The sequence below is a fragment of the Diadema setosum genome, chromosome 17 (assembly GCF_964275005.1).
Source record: "Diadema setosum chromosome 17, eeDiaSeto1, whole genome shotgun sequence".
NCBI classification, from domain to species: Eukaryota; Metazoa; Echinodermata; class Echinoidea; order Diadematoida; family Diadematidae; genus Diadema; species Diadema setosum.
Window position 1 is genome coordinate 26,101,221 of NC_092701.1, and position 19,991 is coordinate 26,121,211.

General features: G+C 40.0%; 1 protein-coding gene across 1 annotated transcript in view; it reads left to right on the top strand.

The window, feature by feature from the left end:
• The window catches only part of LOC140240566 (uncharacterized), a 56,473-nt gene that overhangs the window by 25,515 nt on the left and 10,967 nt on the right, over positions 1–19,991 (top strand). The window contains exons 9-11 of the mRNA XM_072320329.1: positions 793–940; positions 2,017–2,214; positions 18,510–18,683. Coding sequence (XP_072176430.1) covers positions 793–940; positions 2,017–2,214; positions 18,510–18,683 — 520 coding nt within the window. The remainder of the gene's footprint in view (positions 1–792; positions 941–2,016; positions 2,215–18,509; positions 18,684–19,991) is intronic.

A 19,991-nucleotide genomic window follows, 5' to 3' on the forward strand; every position in this document is an offset into this window, starting at 1 on the left:
GCGGTTGGTGTATTGATGGGTTGATTGATTGGTCAATCAATTGATTGATTAAAAGGATGCATGATTTGAATGTTGATGAATTTGGTACCATTGCCACATTAATGAATAACTGGCATTATGGTATTGATGTGTCCGTGTATTGTGAAATCTTTGCTTTAAAGATCTTGAAGTAATTACACACTATAATTCTCACCAATTAATTTAGAAATGAAATCATTAAAATTACGACAAATCTGACAAAAAATCTCAGACTATCATAACATCATCAAAGCTTTAAGCGAAAAAAAAAACAAACAATTTGTTTGAATAGGAGCACTTAATTGGACCGCTGACTGAATTTTCAATCTTCTTTCAATTTGGCGCAGGTCATTTTTCGCACTCTGGACAAAGAGCGTCAGTGTTCAGCCAAGTGTGAATAAAAGTTTGTTTTGTTGATTGCACTTGATAGATGAGACTATTGGGCATTCATAAATGTGAAAAAATCTTCAAAATATTTTGAAATGTGATTTAGAAAATTTTACAAAAGTGTAACGTTTTAGTTGATACAGCCTTTATATCGTCGTGTGCCTGGTAGAACGGCACGAAAGCACGAGATTAAAGGAAAGTGTGCCCAAGCAGAACGACACTATAGATAGCGCATGCGAGGCGCGCGTTATACTTACGCACACCGCATACTTTCCTGTCGTTCTGCCGGGCACACGACGATATGTTATATCTGTGTGTATATCTGTGTGTATATACATAACTTATATCTTATAGAAATATACATTTCCCTACTGAAAATCTGTCCAGGTTTTCCCTCACTACTTACGCTGGTGGCCTCTCACCTTTATAAGGCTAACAATTCCATCACCAACACCCCAAGACTCTGGGACCTTCAGGTGTAGGTCTATGAGTCATAAAATACCCAATGTTCACACCATCCATGTTGAATTTGCAGGTAAGATGCATGAACAGCAGTGATAATGTTTGAATATCATATTCAATCTAACACCACCGCCCCGTCCCTTTGTTGATTCCTTTCTATAAAGTCGCCGACTTTTCAATAACGGCTTAGCCGACCTTTAGGCCCTCAGACGAATTACACACTTCCGCTTGTAGTTTAAAATGATTGATCACAATATTTTTCATAATGTATGCAATTTGAAATGACTGATCGCAATATTGTTTGATACTGTTACTGTAACCAAAGTAAGAGAAAAGATGTAAGGAAAATGTCCTCTTGAGATAATCAAATCAAGGGACTGATCAGAAATCTATTCACCGTATTCCATGGAGACACAAAATCATTCAGATGGTTACAAAAGCACGTGGACTGAGTGCGTCATATTCCTGGGTTAAAAGTTTTGTGTAAAATCTGACACGTAGTGACTCGTTGTGTAAGTTGTTCCGCCAGATTTCTCCCATCATATTTTGCGAGCTGAAGTTAAAAGTGAATTTTTCTATGTATGAATATGTATTTAAGGGAAAGACAATCCTTCGGTAAAAGTAAAAGTGACCTTTTTATGTATGAATAAGACGTATTTAAGGAAAAGGTCATCCTGTTTTAGCTTGGAATTCCCATGTCTCGTTTGTTCTTCAGTAGTTTTTCCGCTTATTTTAGATGAGCCCGCGGAGAATTTGCTGGGCCCTGATCCCGCCAGTGGCTTCGTCTGTTGGTTGCTTCTGCTTTCAGTTTGAGTGATGAGGGCGTTGGGGTTCTCCTCCTCCGCCTGCATGGGCTGGACATGGTCTGCATGTTTCCCCACAGTCTTTTGTATTTGGATACTTGGCGGGGTGTGGGCTGTGCTTGGTTCGAGGGCGGGTGCGTTCCGGTGTCTCTTGGGAGTCGTTTTGGCGCTGTGGGGTGGTGTCTTCGACGGAGTCTTATTGGGTACTAGTATTTTATCATTATTTTTTTTTTTGTGGGCATGTCCACAGGGTCTGAGGTACCTTTGCGGACGCGGACCCTTGTCTGCGCCGAGGATATTATCTATTCGCTCTTGTAGTTGTTATTTATACCCTCCTATCTTTCAGAGTACCGATGCCCAACTCCCTCTTGGCCAGCCTATGGAAGAGTAGCAGACCCCGAAGGGGGAACGGGTTGGGATCCGGACGGTTATCCGATGACGAAAACGATGCTTTTTGAATGCCGAGATGGATACCACCTGAACGGTGCCAGCAACACGACATGTGTTCTCGGCGAATGGTCTCATCCGACGCCGCGATGTGAACGTGAGGATGGTGTTGCGACACGGATTGTCGCCCGTATACGGAGTGTCGCCCCCGGCTCGGGGCGACAATCCTTGACGGAGTTGGCGTCACGGATTGTCGCCCCCTTCACGGATTGTCGTCCGGCGACAATCCGTGACGCTTGTGCAGTTCCCAATTTTTGACCTCGATGGCGACAATCTATGATGGCAAAAAAATTGTTGCGACAAGGATTGTCTCCCCGTCAAAGATTGTCGCCCCGGGCTCGGGGTGGTTACTCCGGTGTTAAGCTTTGGTGGGATGGGTATGACCATGGAGCTACTACTGTTAGTAGCTCCATGGTATGACTGGTAAGTTATGGGTATGTGTGTGTGTGTGTGTGTGTGTGTGTGTGTGTATCTGTTGTGAAGGTTAGTTATTCCAGGGAGGTGTCACTTCCCTAGTTATTCCGAAGGTTCGTTAATCCGAAACTGCTGCAGGCGCTACTGTGGCAATGAAAATGCCTTCAACGTGTGTGAGCACGTGTTTAGACTTCAAAGAGGTCACACCAGCGTTGATCTAAAAATAGTATGGGTGTGTCAATTTCAGCGGTGACGCCGGCTAGACGAGAGAGAGACCGAGAGAAAATACATACGAGGGAGGTATCCTCCCTAAATGTTATCTGTCTTTGTTCATTTTTTCACTGCAGTCATATTCTTCCATCAGTCTTAACTACAACGTCCATACCACTATTCTTTGTCCCAGAATAAGTTTGGCATGCTTTATGCATGAGCGAATAATTTCCACATGCCGTAAATAATTTGTTAATCGTAAGTTGATTTAAGCACAAACGAACTGCCATATGCACACCGCTAATACATACGTAATACAAATAAACACCAACAAACACTCAAACAAATCCTCATAATGCAAATAAACCAACTCAACACTTTTTTGTGTGTGTTTTTCCTTGATATTTATTGATTTCATTCAAATCATTCATAAATCGACCCATCCTGGATGAACATGAACAAAAAAGTTACAAATGGCAATTCGAAACACAAACAAATCCATTTGTCAATTTATACTACAAATAATCTCACTTCAACATAGATAACTCGATTATAGACCATCCCTACTAACAATTTCCAAACAAACCCAACCCAAACAAATCTACATGTATGGCCTACATCTATCCTAAATATTAAATCCTACCAAAATCTGTCATACCATTTAAAACTATCCTTCTTCAAATCCAATCCCCAACCCACCAACCCCTGATTAACCAAAACCTAAATCATCCCACACCCACATTCATCAACCCACATACATACACACATCCCCCCCCCCACACACACACGAAGGTTCGTTAATCCGAAGGTTCGTTTTTTCCGAAGGTTCATTTATCCGAAACACACAATTCCCTATACCTAGAGGTTCGTTAATCCGAAAATGAAAAAGGGTTCGTTAATCCGAACGTTTGTGGCGTTATTCCGAAGTTTCGTTGATCCAAAAATGAAATTCGGAATAACGATTCTTCGGAATAAAGAACCTTCGGACTAAAGAGCCTTCAGAATAACGAACTTTTGCAATAACGAAATGTAACCCCCTCCCCACATACACACACACACCCGAACCGATACCACCTTCCTTCCTTATGAAACGACATCCCAATGTTGATACATAAGACATAATGGACCGTATGCATAAAAGCAGCATCCGCCCGCACGCAAGCACCACTCCGAATTCATAAACAAATCTGCCAAACAAACTCATCAAAGTCAAAGCTGCTGATAAAATCAATATCAACGTTTATGCGAGCAACAGCTTACTAGGTATCCCTCCCCACGCGCAGCTAAAAACACATACGCAAAAAGCTGACATAATAAACACATTCTTCCATCATACACACACACAAACACACACACACACACACACACAAACGGACACTAAATTATCATGTGCGCGCGCACATACACACTTCCTTGAAACCTCACCATGACTTTTTACATGGCGTGTTTGCATGGATGTAGCCATGTAAGTTATTTGTTAGTACAATATGTATTTCAATGACTATGTCCAGAACGATACTACCCAGCAAAATGTGCTTCGAGGGCGGGCGACAATCCTTGCCGCCAGCCATCGTCATGGATTGTCGCCAGACGGCAATCCGTGACGGGGGCGACAATCCGTGACGCCAACTCCCGTCAAGGATTGTCGCCCCGAGCCGGGGGCGACAATCCGTGTAGGAGCGACAATCCGTGTCGCAACAGATGGCTTCATGTTCCGGTTTTTGTTTTCGTTTTTATTCGGGAGGAGGCATTATGTTTTTTTTTTTTTTTTTATAGACCTATTAGAAAACCATGCGTTATGGCGGAGGCAATACCAGTCGCGCAGTGACATTTCTAGTTGTTGATGGTACATATATTGATACACGACAGAACAAAGAGAAAAAATTAAGAAAATGGTTGCGGGTTTATTTGTCGGTTTGTTACCTGAATCATAATTAGGTGATCCGAGTATCCTCTCGGATCACCTTCTGTTTTTGTACGGATTCTTTCTTCTTCTTCTTCTTCTTTTTCTTATTTCTCCCCAAAAGTTGTGCATCGATTAGCTCAGAAAGTCCTCTTCCTATCAATTTCAAACTTATACCATATATGTATCGTCTCCCAAAGACGGCAATCGAACTAAAATCAAAGTGATCAGTCGACCGTGACGTCACAATGACGTCATTATATGAAAACACATTCTCAATCATATCTCATTAATGGAATGGAATTTTTCAATGAAATTTATGTCACATATATTTCAAGTCAAGCGCATTCTACTCATATTCTCAAAATTCATCTATACCTTAAAACGTGCGCGTACGCGCGCGTTGAAATATTTGTATGCTCAGATCGAGCTCAATTTTTTTTGCACACGTTTCAGACCCATTTAGAGCATTTTTTGAAAAATTGAAAAAAATTTACGGACGCGTACGCGCGCGCGCATATACGCACGCACAGCTCATATGCAATAGAAATTTCCCGTTTTTTTCACACTTATCGCCTGCCTGAAATGTCAGGGAATATGTCTACCAAGTTTCAAGTCAATCCGACTCAATATGACGTCATACGGGCCCGTCAAAGTTGAAACTCCGCGCGCGCGTCAATGGCGATATACAGTGCAACAATGCCAAAAAACCGCCAATTTTAAATCCGATTTTCTTTACATATTCTGAAAGCTGATGAGTTGTACATGTCATTTCATGGGTTGGCGATGCTGGAAAGATGATTAAAAGATATCAAATTTCTTAATAAAATAAAAAGAGTAAATTTTCAAAATGACGTCATCAAATTACAAGTTCACTCGAGCGTATCTCACTTATCCTTTGCCAATTTTCATTCAGATTTCAGTATGTTGTAGCTTACTAAATGCTCTTTCATTAATGTAATAACAACATTTTGATTAGATGACGGCATCACCTCGTAATATTGGATTGAAAGTAATCTTGTCAAATTTGACCAGTTTGCGTGTTATCTTAATGGGAGTGCAGTTTTTCTGGAAATGAAAATTGACATGACTATCTTTTTCGAGCATTAGCTCACTTATGCTTCGGTGAATTTCTCTAAGATTTTAATATGTTGTAGCTGAGACTTTGGGCTATCATGAGTGTGCCCTTCATTTTTTCATACGGTATCGGGATCACGTCCAAAAACTTGGTTGAAATCAAAGCCTGTCTTCGATGTATTTTCATATTTCTTTCTTTTTCCAACTTTCTTTGCAATAACTCAAGAAAAAGATACTCTATCACCACCATATTTTGCACATGTTTAGTTCATGTCACGTACATTATTTCATAAAATAACAACTACTTCATCAGACGCCATCTTGGGTATGTAAATTAGGGTCAAAGGTCATAAATGTTTCATCCTGTATCTTGGTGAATACATGTTCTATCTTCCCCATATTTTGCACACGTAAAGACCGTGTTACAAGGATCATTTCACAAAATAACCACTTTTTGCTCTGATGCCATCTTGTCTGTGCAGATCGGGGTCAAAGGTCATATGTACTTCTTTCTTTATCTTCGTTATGACGTGTTATCTCTATGGGAGGGAATTTTTCTAGATGTGAAAATTGACATGATTGTCTCTATCGAGCACTAGCTCACTTACCCTTCGGTGAACTTCTCCCAGATTTGAATATGTTGTAGCTGAGACTTTGCGCTATCGTACGTGTTCCCTTTGTTGTTCATATGGTGTCGGGATCACGTCCAAAAACGTGGTTGAAATTAAAGATTATCTTCGATGTATTTTCATATTTCTTTATTTTTCCAATGTTCTTTGCAATAACTCAAGAAAAATAGCCCCTATCAACCCCATATTTTGCACATGTTTAGTTAATGTTACGTACATTATTTCATAAAATAACAACTACTTGATCAGACACCATCTTGGGTATGTAAATTAGCGTCAAAGGTCATAAATGTTTCATCCTGTATCTTGGTAAATACATGTCTTATCTTTCCCATATTCTTCACACGCAAAGACCATGTTACAAGAATCATTTCACAAAATAACCACTTTTTGCTCAGATGCCATCTTGGGGGTGCAAAGTGGGGTCAAAGGTCAAATATACTCCATTCTGCATCTTTGATAGTGTATACGGAATTCGGTACCCAAGATGGCAGGTCTAACTCCCTTTTCAAAATGAGAATCCAAACATCACACGACCAATGTCCCTAATCTCAGGTGAAAACTCGAATCATTGATTTAAAAAAAATCGGATCACCTAATTTGTCAGTCTTGACAAATTCCTGGTCTAGTTCTTCTTCTTCTTCCTCTCTTCTTTTTCTGTTTATGACTCGAATATGATGCTCTTTAACGATAACCTCCGGGCAGCCGTGCAAGTTATTGCATGAAGCCCAGACTTCAAAGTGACTGAATACACATATTGGCCCAGATTAACACCATGGATTCACAGAGGTAGTTTAAATCAAACCCATGTTTTAGATCTAGTCCATTTACTACAGCAATCGCGCGATAGGCTTATCTTTCACGTGTCATCCATGGACTACAAAAACTACCTGACTGAATTCCGGCCAAGTCTATGGAATGTTATGCAAAGTCCAGCCGCGTTCGAGCGCTCAAAGGCAAACCAAAGCGAACTGATCTAATGCATATCGTTGATACTGAGCCAGCGTTCGAGCACTCTGTTTAGAAAGCGTAACTCATGAGCAAAACGATTGCGTTCAAAATACAACATGATTTTGATTTAGCAGATATTTGGAGATTAAGAAACCCCCTTGTTAGAAGGTACACATGGAGACAGTCCCACCCTTTGATACAAAGCAGATTAGATATTGGGATGATTTCGGATGTTCTTCAAAGTTATGTTAAGGAAACTGATATTATTCCTGGGGTTGGCACTGATCACTCTGCAATCATTCTAAAGATTGAGAATAAAACAAGGAAATATTTTAAGGTCACAAATTGGAAGTTTAATAATAGTCTTTGTGATGATGAGCAATTCTGTACTGAGATGTCCCGAAGTATAGATGTTTGGATTAATGAAACATTAGAGTCTGAAGATTTGAGAGTACGATGGGACTTTGTGAAGTATAAAATTCGTTGTTTTTCTCGCAAATATAGTATTGAAAAAGCAAAGAAGATGAGGGAGGAGAGACAGGTGTTAGAGAGACGATTATGTAATTTACAGAAGTTGATAGAAGAGCAAGGAGATCAATTCCTTCAGAATATGAAAAAGTCAAATGTGATTATGAGGCGCATTTGGATCACATTACACATGGTATTATAATGAGGTCTAGAGCAAATTGGGTTGAATATGGAGAAAAAAAATAGTAGTTATTTTCTTAATCTGGAAAAGGTGAATAAGATGCATGCATGTATTAACGTGTTGAAGAAAGGAGAAGATATTTTGGATGATAGTGATGCTATTAGTAAATATATTAGATATTATTACTCTGAGTTATATAAGGAGCCCGAAAGGAACACTTTCACAGACTGTCCCTTTTTAAAGTCTGATGATAGTCCATCACTGTCATCAGCAGAACGAGTGATGCAGATCTGACTTTGAGAGAATTCACTGCGGCTCTGAAAAGAATGGCTAAAAATAAATCCCCCGGAAATGATGGTCTGACGGTAGAATTTTGTATTAAATTTGGGGATAAACTTGGGGCTTTTTTCGTAGGAATTATGAATTACAGTTTTATGTCTGGTAAATTATGCTCGTCGCAACGACAAGGAATGATAACGTTGATAGCTAAGAAAGGCAAAGATAAATTATCTACTGAGAATTACCGTCCGATTACTTTATTAAACGTTGATTACAAGATATTATGTTCGAAGGTGTTAGCGATGAGATTAAAGAAGGTTTTACCTAATATCATTCATTCGGACCAGGTAGCCTTCATCAAAGATAGGTATATAGGTGAAGCGGTTCGCACCGTTTCAGAGACACTCTTTTATTCTAGATTAGAAAAAGGTTTGTGGTTTTATTGTTAGCCTTGATTTTAAAAAAGGTTTTGATTCCCTCAATCATCAATATTTATTTGAAGTTTTAAGATTCTTTAAATTTGGAGAACAATTTTGTAGATTTGTGCGTGTGTTTTATAATGATATAGAAAGTTGTGTTTTGAATAATAATAGGTCAACTGGGTATTTTAGGATTGGGAGGAGCGTCCGCCGAGGTGATCCTTTGTCACCTTATATGTTCATTTTAGCCATAGAGACACTTGCACTTCATATTAGATTTAGCCCAGAAATTATGGGAATAAAGTTAAGTGTACAGGAGGAAATAAAACTTTCTATGTATGCTGATGATATCACAGTTTTTTTAACAAATTATCAATGTTTTCTTAATCTTGCAAAGATTTTAGATGATTTTGCTATCTGTTCGTCTTTATCAATTAATTATGATAAGACAAAAGTGATGCGAATTGGTCCATCGGTGTTTACTACTGCACCTAAGACGGACGTGCAACAATTTAGGAATGTAGAATTTGTATCTGCTCTCACTGTTTTAGGAATAGATATTTCGTATTCTTTTCACGACCGGAAGGCACAATTACAACGAATTTTGATGAATATTAAATCACAACTGCATAGGTGGAGATTTAGAGATTTATCCCTCTACGGGAAAATTCAGATTGTTAAGACTTATGCTTTATCTCAGTTGCTATATATCGCAAGTATAGTTTCAGTGCCAGATTCTTTTATACATGACGTGAATAAAGTTATTTATGAATTTATTTGGAGAGGCCCAGATAGAATAAGGTGCGATGTTTTAGTAAAAGATTATGAGGAGGGAGGTTTGAAAATGTGCTGTTTAAAGTCAATGATGCAAGCTCAAAAAATAAAATGGGTGCAGAAGTTTGGGTCATGTTCAAAAGGGTGGAAATCCATTTGTTTGAATTTGTTAGCATCTGTAGGAGGAGAATTTTTGTTCTTCTGTAACTTTGATGTTTCAAAGTTAAAGATGAATGTTTCACGGTGGTTTTTAGAGGTATCAGAAACGTGGTCCCTCTTTCAGAACAGAGAATTAAGCATATCCAATCAAATACTCTGGAATAATAAATACATTTTGTTTCACGGGAAGTCTATGTTTAATACACAGTAATAGTAGAGAAAGGTTTTTTGAAGGTAACTGATATGTTAGATGAATACGGCCGACCTCTGCGTTGGAAGGATTGTAAGGGTAAAGGTTTACAGTTTACTCAGTATTTCACTCTTCTTGATTGCTTCAAGAAGATGCCAAGTGAATGGAAGCTTTTTTTTTTCTTCGTCAAAATTATCACCCCTTTATTAAGCCCCTGAGTATTATTCCTTTAATTTGGATTAAGGGTAGATGGTTGGAATTACATAACGTAACAACAAAGCATTTATATGATATATATCTGCGTTTGAATAACCCTGGAAAATCTAGTGTTTTTGATCGTTTTGATGTTATGTATGACATTGAATTTGAAGATGTTCAATCTCTTTTCAAATTACCTGCCAGTTTGACAATTGATACAAAATTAAGAATAACGCAATATAAGATACTGAATAATTTGATCCCCGTCAATTCGTGGCTTGTTCGAATAGGGAGAAAAGATGACTCAAGATGTTCCTTTTGTAAAAGTGAACCGGAGACAATAGAACATCTGTTTTTTGATTGCCGGAAGGTGTCAGTATTCTGGGAATCATTGTTTAAAGAGGAAAAAAGGAAAATTGACCCCTTGCAATTGTTTTCATGTCAAAAGGTGTTATATGGTGTTATACATCCGAGGAACGATTTTGTTTTTTCATACAATTTCATAATATTATTAGGTAAACAATTTATTTTAAGTTGTAAGTATCAAAGTTTATGTCCTCAAAGGCAACATTTTGTGCAATATGTAAAAAAAAAATATAGTTTGATTGAAGAAGAAATAGCTAAAATCAAAAATAAATTTGATCTGCATGGGGCAAAGTGGAGGAAAATAGGACAAATTATATCTTTATAGAAAGTCAAATGCCCTTCCCACTTTCTTCTTCCTTTCCCTTGCTCTGATGGACCTTTCTTCCTCACCGCGGTTTATACTCCTTTTTCTAATTCCCTCCCTCCCTCTCTCTCTCTCTCTCGCTCTTGTCATGGCGTTCACTGTAGTTTCTGTTTATGAAACAATTGTTCTGTCCTGCATTATCACCTCAAATATTGCAGCGTCGAATACCCCCCCCCCCCATGCCGGGAGAAGGGACAGGAGACTTCGCATCTTCAGCCCAGGGCTGGGTGTATAATTATGTTATCGTAGAAAGGAAGTTACGGAGAGTGCATAAATGAGCTAGGTGAATAGTACCTTTGTTTTGGTTTTTCTATTTTTTTTTTCAAGATTGTAGTGTGTGTTCTTGCGCCTTTGGTTTGTTTTGTCTGGTCTTTGGTAATATTTAGTGTTTCCATTGAAGGCTATTTTTTCTTCTTTTTTTTTCATTTCCCTCGTTTTCTGTGTATACGATTCTAGAATTATTGGTGTTAACATGTGTTAGAGACTATAATCCAAAAATGATCAGACGCCTGGTAGTTTTACTTTTGTTTTGTGATGTCAAAAATGTATTTGTCATATGACCTGTGAAAAAGCAGATGTTTTTCGATCTGATCAATAAAATCCAGAAATACAAAAAAAAAAAAACAACAACAACAAAACAAACGATTGCGTTGATCGTTCTCCTTTAATATACTCCCCGCGTCGTGTTGCAAAGCAGTTCTATATAACCCGGAGACGCAGCGTACACAAAGGAAATTAGCTTCCCCATAATTATGACCAGTGCATTAAGTACCTCTCTTCTTCGTGAACACTGCATTCTAATCTGAAAGGGACGCTGCGCGAAGTACAGATTGAAAGGCTATTGAGCACGTTGCACAAGTGTTGAATGCACCGGCGCCATTTTGAGACTCCAATTCCCACCATAGTGCACTGTACGTGTATTTCTGTGTGTATACTATGCATAACTTATATCTTATAGAAGTGCACTTCTATACTTTGATCTATACCACATAAACAGCTCGCTTCTTGGAAATCTCAAAATGGCGAACGCAATCTACAAGGCACTGCGCGTTTCGTCCGTTCCATAGTAGAGTTCCGTGGTCGTAAATTTGGCGGACGCAAAAATTGAAGATCCGTCGTGAGATCGATTTTGATAAGCGATTTTGCGCATGCGTAGAACAGTTGGGTTTTTCTTTTCCTTTGAACTCTCGAATCACGAAAATATAAAGCTCCCTGTTTTCAGAGGGGGTCACAATATTTGTAGCAACCAGGTCATTCGTCTTGCGCATGTGCGTGTTTTATATGCGCATTCTTCGTATGCCAACTTCTGGTACGGTTATGGTACGCTCTTGGAGTACATCGGGAAGTGGACTACTTTTGGTTGGCGGCAGTATGAGCGTTTGAGCGCTCCTCTAGCATGGGTACGGTGCAGTACGGTACGCTTTAGGAGCGCACCCTCCGATTGATCGCGTACACCAAGGGTGCATTCGCGCGCTCTCCTAAAACGCACCGAACCGTACCACAGGAGCGCTTGAACGCTCCTAAAGCGTACCATACTGAACTGTACCAAGCCAGAAGTGGACCAAAACCGTAACAGAAGTTCACGTGTAAAGAATGAGGGCAACAAGCCACCTAACAATCAGACGTTCTCTGTGTCTTGGCATTTATATGCCTTTAATTGGAAAGGAGGATTCTTAGTAATGAGGAGACATTGTTGAGCTGATGTGAACTGTGTGACTGCCTTTATTCAACTGGTTCTTCCAGTGTGTCCTTTGCACATGGGGCATATCATGTTACATCCAGCTACAGCTGGCAGGTTAGTCTTTGCTCAAGACTTATCATTGCAAAGACTTTACAAACATACATGTATATCAACACATCTCCCTTTCTTTAAAAGGAGATAACATTGTTATCGACTATTTACATACACATTCATGACAACCTCTCAGAGTTTACTTTAACTCTTTTGACTTTCATGCATGTGCGTTTCAAACATCCAAAAATCTTTGCTGTATTTTCAAAACTGAGTTCTTTGAGTTCAATGATTAGAGTTCATATGCGACAACCGGGTTTCACTGCTTCTTTGGTGTACGTATTTAATCATTCGCGTATTTTAACTAAATCCTGTCTTTACATTATCATTAGAGTCCATCATGTTTCAACTACAGTATTAACTCTAACAAATTCGCGAAAAGTTCTTCTCGAGCGGTCTTACTAATTCGCGAAAAGTTCTTCATCTCTAGTTTCACTATTTACAAATCTAAGCGGATGGGAGGCTTCACAATGCGTCCACTTCGGGTAGATTTCACACACGTCGCGTTTCGTGTAGTCTCGTCTACCATCGGGGCGTTGGCGTTGTCGTCGTCGTCATCGTACCTCTGCGCTGGTTGTCGCTCGTCTTGGCCTCGTCTAGGATCAGGTCGAAGATGACGCCTATTTCTGCGACGAATCTCGCCAGTCTCTATCTGGACCAGGTACGACCGATGTGGTAGTGTTTTCTTGATGACACCACCTTGTGACCATCTGCCGGTATTCATGTCTTGGAGTTTGACATGATCTCCTACTTTCAGGTGGGGTAAGTCACGAGCATGTTTGTCGAAATGCTCCTTTTGCTTCTGTTTCTGCCCTTCTTTCCTTTCCTTCACCGAGCGAGCATTGATGTGCTGGGGGTCAAGTAGTTTTTCGGCCATAGGCAGATTTCTTCTGATTCGCCTGTTGAGCAGTTCTGCCGGCGATTTTCCACATTCTAGTGGTGAGCTCCTGTAGACCTGTAGAGTTCGAAGGACTTCTTGTCCGCTGTGCTTGGACTTCCGCATCAGGTTTTTGACAATCTTGACGGCATTCTCTGCTTGTCCGTTCGACTGCGGGTGATATGGACTTGTGGTCGTATGGCGAAAGTCCCATTCTGCTGTGAATTGTTGGAACTCACGACTTGAGAACTGTGGTCCATTGTCTGTGATGAGTTTACACGGAGTTCCGTGGCGGGCGAATACAGCTTTCATACTGTTGATCACTGCTCTACTTGTTGTGGTCGACAGTGAACACAGTTCTATGTACTGTGAAAAATAATCCACAATCACAAGGTACTCCTTGTTGTCCAGCGTAAGCAGATCTGCGGCCACCTTTTGCCATGGTTTATCAGGTACCATGTAAGGTTGAAGGCTCTCTTTCTGCTGTTTTGGCTGGTACATGAGGCAAGCATTGCAATTTTGCACCATTTCTGCTACATCGCGGTTGATCCGGGGCCAGTACAGGACATCTCTTGCACGTTTCTTGCACTTTTCAATTCCCAAGTGCCCTTCGTGGACCTTTTGCAGCATCTCACGTCTCATTGTAGCTGGTACAACAATCTTACTTCCTTTGAAGATGATGCCTTGTGCCTCTGATAGTTCACTTCTGATGTTCCAGTATTCTCTGACTGAGACTGGACACTGTTGTTTTGTCTCTGGCCATCCATCTCTGATGACAGCTAAGAGTTCTTGTAGTGCTGTGTCTTTCTTTGTCTCATCTACAAACTGGCTTCGTTTGTTTGACGTGACTGGCATGTTCATCACGACAGCATCTACATAGACTTTGATGTCTTCCTCTCTCATGACATCTGGTTTTGACTCTGGGTCAACTGCTCTGGAGAGGGTATCCGCTGTGTACATGTACTTCCCTGGTGTGTATGACACTTTCAAGTAATACCTTTGAACTCTGATGAGGAGTCGCTGGATGCGAAGGGGACAGTCACACAGGGGCTTGACGAACAGGGGTATTAGCGGCTTGTGATCCGTCTCTACCTCAACCTGTCGTCCATATATGTACTGGTGAAATCTTTCACATGAGTACGTGATAGCTAGCAGTTCTTTCTCGATCTGCGCGTATCTTGTCTCTGCATCAGTCATGGCTCTAGATGCATACGCTATGGGGACCCAATCTTGGTCATGCTTCTGAAGCAACACTGCTCCGAGCCCATTCTTTGATGCATCAGCTGACAGCTTGGTTGGTTTTGCACAGTCGTAGAAATGCAGCACTGGCTCTGTTGTCAAGGCTTTTTTCAGCTCTTGCCATGCATGTTCCTGTGCATCGGTCCACACCCACTCATTCCTTTTCTCTAAAAGGCTCCTGAGGGGCTCTGATTTGGTTGACAAGTCAGCGATGAACTTTCCTTGGTAGTTGATCATGCCGAGGAATCTCTGGACATCCTGCTTGCACTGTGGTCTTTCCATGTTCTGTATGGCTGCCACTTTCTTGGGGTCAGGCTGAACTCCTTGATCACTGATGACATCTCCGATGAATGTCAGCTTGTTGACACGGAACTCACATTTTTCTCGGTTGAGTTTCAAGTTGTTCTTTCTCGCTGTCTCTAGAACTTCTTTCAGCCTGAGGTCATGCTCTTCCTTTGTAGTTCCCTATACAATGATATCGTCCATCATTGTGTTCACTCCTGGAATATGTGCAAAGAGCTGGTGCACTATCTTGTGATACACCTCTGGAGCACTGCATATTCCGAACGGAAGTCTCAGGAATCGGTACCTTCCGAAAGGCGTGATGAAGGTGCACAACCTTGAGCTTTCATCATCCAGCTGAATCTGCCAGAATCCACTGGATGCATCTAGTTTACTGAAGTACTTCGCTCCGGCAAACTGCGCGGTTATTTCAGCTCTCGACGGTAGCTGAAAATGCTCTCGCTTTACAGCGCGGTTTAGATCTTTGGTTTTGGTTTCAACGTCTGATACACACTCTCTGGTAGTAGATTCGTTTGCGCGCCTGTATCTAATTTGAACAGCACTTGACGTTCATTCACCATGAGATTCACTTTCCATTCGTCACATGAATCCTGTGACTTGACGACATCAACAAGAAAACTCTCATCCTTGGAATTACTCTGTAGTTCATTTACCTGAACACGACTTTTGCAACACTTTGCGAAGTGATTCATTTTTCTACATTTTTACACACCTTTCCTTGTGCAGGGCATGAATTCATGGCATGTCGATTGCCACACCTGCCACAATCCTGGGAATTCTGACCTTGACTTTGACTTTGACTTTTTTACTTCCACCTTGGAGGTTCTGATCTTTTACCGGGATTGACTGCCTTTTTCTTTTTGTTCAAAGCATCAACAGGGACTGACACATCTGCCTTTGAACCAAGCTCTTGTGCCTGAGCTCTGGAAATTTCAGCAGCACGACAAATTTGCAATGCCTTTTGAAGTGTCAAATCATCCTCTCTGAGCAAACGCTCACGCAAACCACCATCTGTGATTCCACAAATTATCTGATCTCTGATCAGACCATCAGTCAACTCTCCGAATTCACACGATTGTGCACGATTTCTCAATTCTGTGACATACTGATCAATGTTCTCACTCACACCCTGAGATCTGGTAAAGAATTTATGCCTCTCATACGTGACATTCTTCTTGGGAGTGCAATATTTCTCAAACTGTTCAAGCACTTTCTCCAACTTCATCTCATCACCCTCAGCAAATGTGAATGTGTTGTATATATCAAGGGCAGCATCACCTATCATATGCAACAACATTGATGTTTGTGCTTTATCATCTTTCCTTGACATTCCAGAAGCAACATTATACAGAGTGAATCTTTGCTTGAATCTCTTCCAATTCTCAGACAAATTACCCCTCAAATCTAGTGGTGCTGGTTGGGTTAAGTTTGCCATGTTCACTCTCTGAGCATTCACTCACATGAACAGTGTTAACAATTAGCAGAAAACTGTATCTTTTCAACAAGTAAACTTATGCTCAATCATCTAACACTTTCACGAGGTTAGTATGTTGCATCATAGATATGTGGCTAATCTAGGCCTAATCCTTATCGCTCTGTTCACCGGCAGTTTAAGGCACTAGCCCAAGAGCTTGACCAGCTGGCACATAACTCACAAGAAGCTCAAACATTAACTCATATTTATAAGGCCAAGCCTAGTCTACACTTTATCAAGGCCACGTCACTGGCTGTAGTGTTCCCAATACCTCATGCACTGTGCAGTCTGGTCATTTGGCCTCTAGAACTCTCTGTTCCTAGCTACCACAGTGCTGATGCAGGTCATTGGACACACAATACAGTCATGCACATTCAGGTATGTCATACACACACACAAACACACACACACACACGCTGGGTTAGTGCATCTCAACACACTGCTGCTTGGCTACTGTACTGCATGCTATTAATGTACACATAGCTCCATGCATCCTCCACTCTTTCAAATGAAACGGTCTAGCCTGTTTCTTGCGTGGATTATTCCTTGTCCTAGTCCCTTCTGTACTTCAGAATGATGTAGACAGTTGACTGACACCATGACTTGGACAGTTGAACCACTCTGACACCATGTCTTGGCATTTATATGCCTTTAATTGGAAAGGAGGATTCTTAGTAATGAGGAGACATTGTTGAGCTGATGTGAACTGTGTGAGTGCCTTTATTCAACTGGTTCTTCCAGTATGTCCTTTGCACATGGGGCATATCATGTTACATCCAGCTACAGCTGGCAGGTTAGTCTTTGCTCAAGACTTATCATCGCAAAGACTTTACAAACATACATGTATATCAACACACTCTGAACGTTTGAAGAACGTTCTTACAGGTATAATTTACACAATTCTTTGCAATATATTCAATCCAGGTTTAATTTTGTATGATTACTCTTACATCATGGAATCCAGTTTGCGTGTGTGCACGATGGTACGTGTTGTAATTTCATTTTCCCCTCATTATTTCTTTCCTAATTTGATTTCATGTCAGTTGACATTGGTTAGTTTGATTTCATTTTGTATCTGTTTGTAGTTTCATTAATTCAGTATTCGTTCTATGTACTTTCTGAGAGTCACATATCGTACAAGCTTTGCTTTTCAGTGGAACGTTCCATTTTTCATTCCCATCCTTATTTAATTTGTACTATACGTATGTATAAAGTATCATATTTGAAAAAGAACAAGCAAACTTATGTTTTCTTAATTGTTGTTACTCATTGTAACATGCATGTCGTTAATTTAAGTTTTTGCAATCATTATGTTCTGCTTATGAATTGTATATAATTTTCTCTGTTTATTTGATGGAAATGAAAATTGATTTGAACTTGAACTTTCATCTCAAACGTTCCAGTTACTTCTTTGGACTTTTTTCTGAAAAGTTTTGGACGTTCATAAAACGTTTTTAAACGTTATAAGAACCGCTAAACCACAAGGACCCCTTGAAGGCCCTTGAAGGGCCCCACAGGTAGCCCTTGCCAAACTCCAACCTGGCTTACCCACATTTTACTCAGTATGCCCATATGGGTCCCACATGGGGTTGTTGGCCATATTAAACACTTTTGCCCCACTTCACGCAGAAAATCCGAGGAACGCACAGAGCGGACGCTCGCGAAGGTGAATGCGTGTGTGGCGCTTGGCTTGTCGACACGTTACAATGGGGGTGGCAGCGCCGTGCGTGGAGACATCTTGTTAGCATAATTTCCCGCTTACAGTGTTGTGTGTGTAGGCGACAGAAATCAGGTTTTGAATCTACAGTTGAGATGTAGTCTAGGACCTAAAAGATGATTACTTCAGTTGATTACCCGTGTATATATGCGTACAAGTGCGCGATTGCAGGCAGCCGGTGGCAAACGACCGTTACAACCATTTAAATTATTACCACCTAATGGAAATGCATCCGTCCGGCTGCAGCCATTATCAAAAAATGAAAGAGACGGAACTAGGAATATGTTTGGTTGTTATTGCTCCCAGACATAATAGTTATGTTGTTCATAAGTCTTCTGCGTATCTAGATAATGTTTTACATACAAATGTAACTTGAACGTTATTTTTATTTTGCTTCCTCGTTGTTAGGGGTCAAGTGTAGAGAGCTGTCTACGCCGACAAATGGCAACATGTTCTCTGAAGGCGTGGACGTAGGTGACCAGGCGCTATTCGGCTGCGATTATGGTTACGTGAGAAGAGGACATGATCTGCTCACCTGTGGATCGGACGGACAGTGGTCACATGAGCCGCCCACTTGCCACGGTAAGGACCTATAAAAAGTGACCTTTTCTAAACGTTTACAATTCGTTAGGCCTCATTTCGGACTAGAGAGTTTTCGTCCTGATAGATAAATGATACCACTTTCTACTTTGGTTCATCCGTGGACTCGCTGTTCTTGTTTTGACAAGGGAACTGAAAGTTTCATTGATGTAGTTGATATATTTCATTCATGTTTTTCAAAAATTACTGAAAACTTTGTGGAGAAAAAAATCAGCAATCTGATAAACATTTTTCAAAGTTTTTATACCAACCAAATGTTCATGCTGTCTTTTTTTTTTTCGCTTCTGTGCTTATAGATATTAAGTAACATAATTGTAACTGTTATGAATGATAAACAAAGTGCAGAGTTTGATGATATAAGTAACTTTATTTTCAAGGGAACAATCTCTTCTGTTGCTGATCCTCTATCACATTTATATGAAAGCTCAATACGAAGTGGTGTTTTTTCTGACCAGCTGAAAATTACCGAGGTTATTCCTCTGTTTAAAAAGCGACAATCTTGACATAAGTAATTACAGACCAATTTCTTTACTTTCGTCCTTATCAAAGTCCTTGAGAATTTGATATTAATATGAATGTTTAGGCTTCTTAATCTTCCATGATGTTTTTACTGATTTTCAATTTGGACTTCGACATAAACATATTCACGCTTTCTTGGAATTTGTTGATAAATTCGTACCCGTTAAAAATATCAGTCATGAAATCTAATTTCACAAACTATCTCATTGTAGCATACTAGGTAGGGCCTTGGAGTGGTTCAGAAATTACCTTCGATATAGAATACAATACGTTTCTTTGAACGGATCAATTAAGCCCGGAAGATATCACTTGCGGGGTTCCACAGAGTAAGTGTGTTTGGGCTAATATTTTTGATTGTCTACATAAATGATTTCTGCACATCTCCAAATATCCTTTCATCCATTCTATTTGCAGATGATTCAAAAATCATAATCTCTTTTCACACCAAAATACAATTGCTCTTGTACATGCCATGAATTCTAAAAATGGCAAAACATTAACTTAATGGATAAAAGCAAATTGTCTTAAAATGTTCAGAAAACCCAGTTATAGATGCTTTATAGCAAGTTTAGCCAACAGACGTAATTTTGAAATCAAATTTCTGGATGTTACTGTTGATAACAAATTGTCTTGGAGACCATATAATTATGCTTAATGTCTGTCAAACAATTTTACGTTCATAACGTAATATTGGTCTTATCAACAAACTTAATTTACATTTTCATTCCTCTTCCTTGCAACCATTATAGATTTTGCAGTCATCTAATGTTC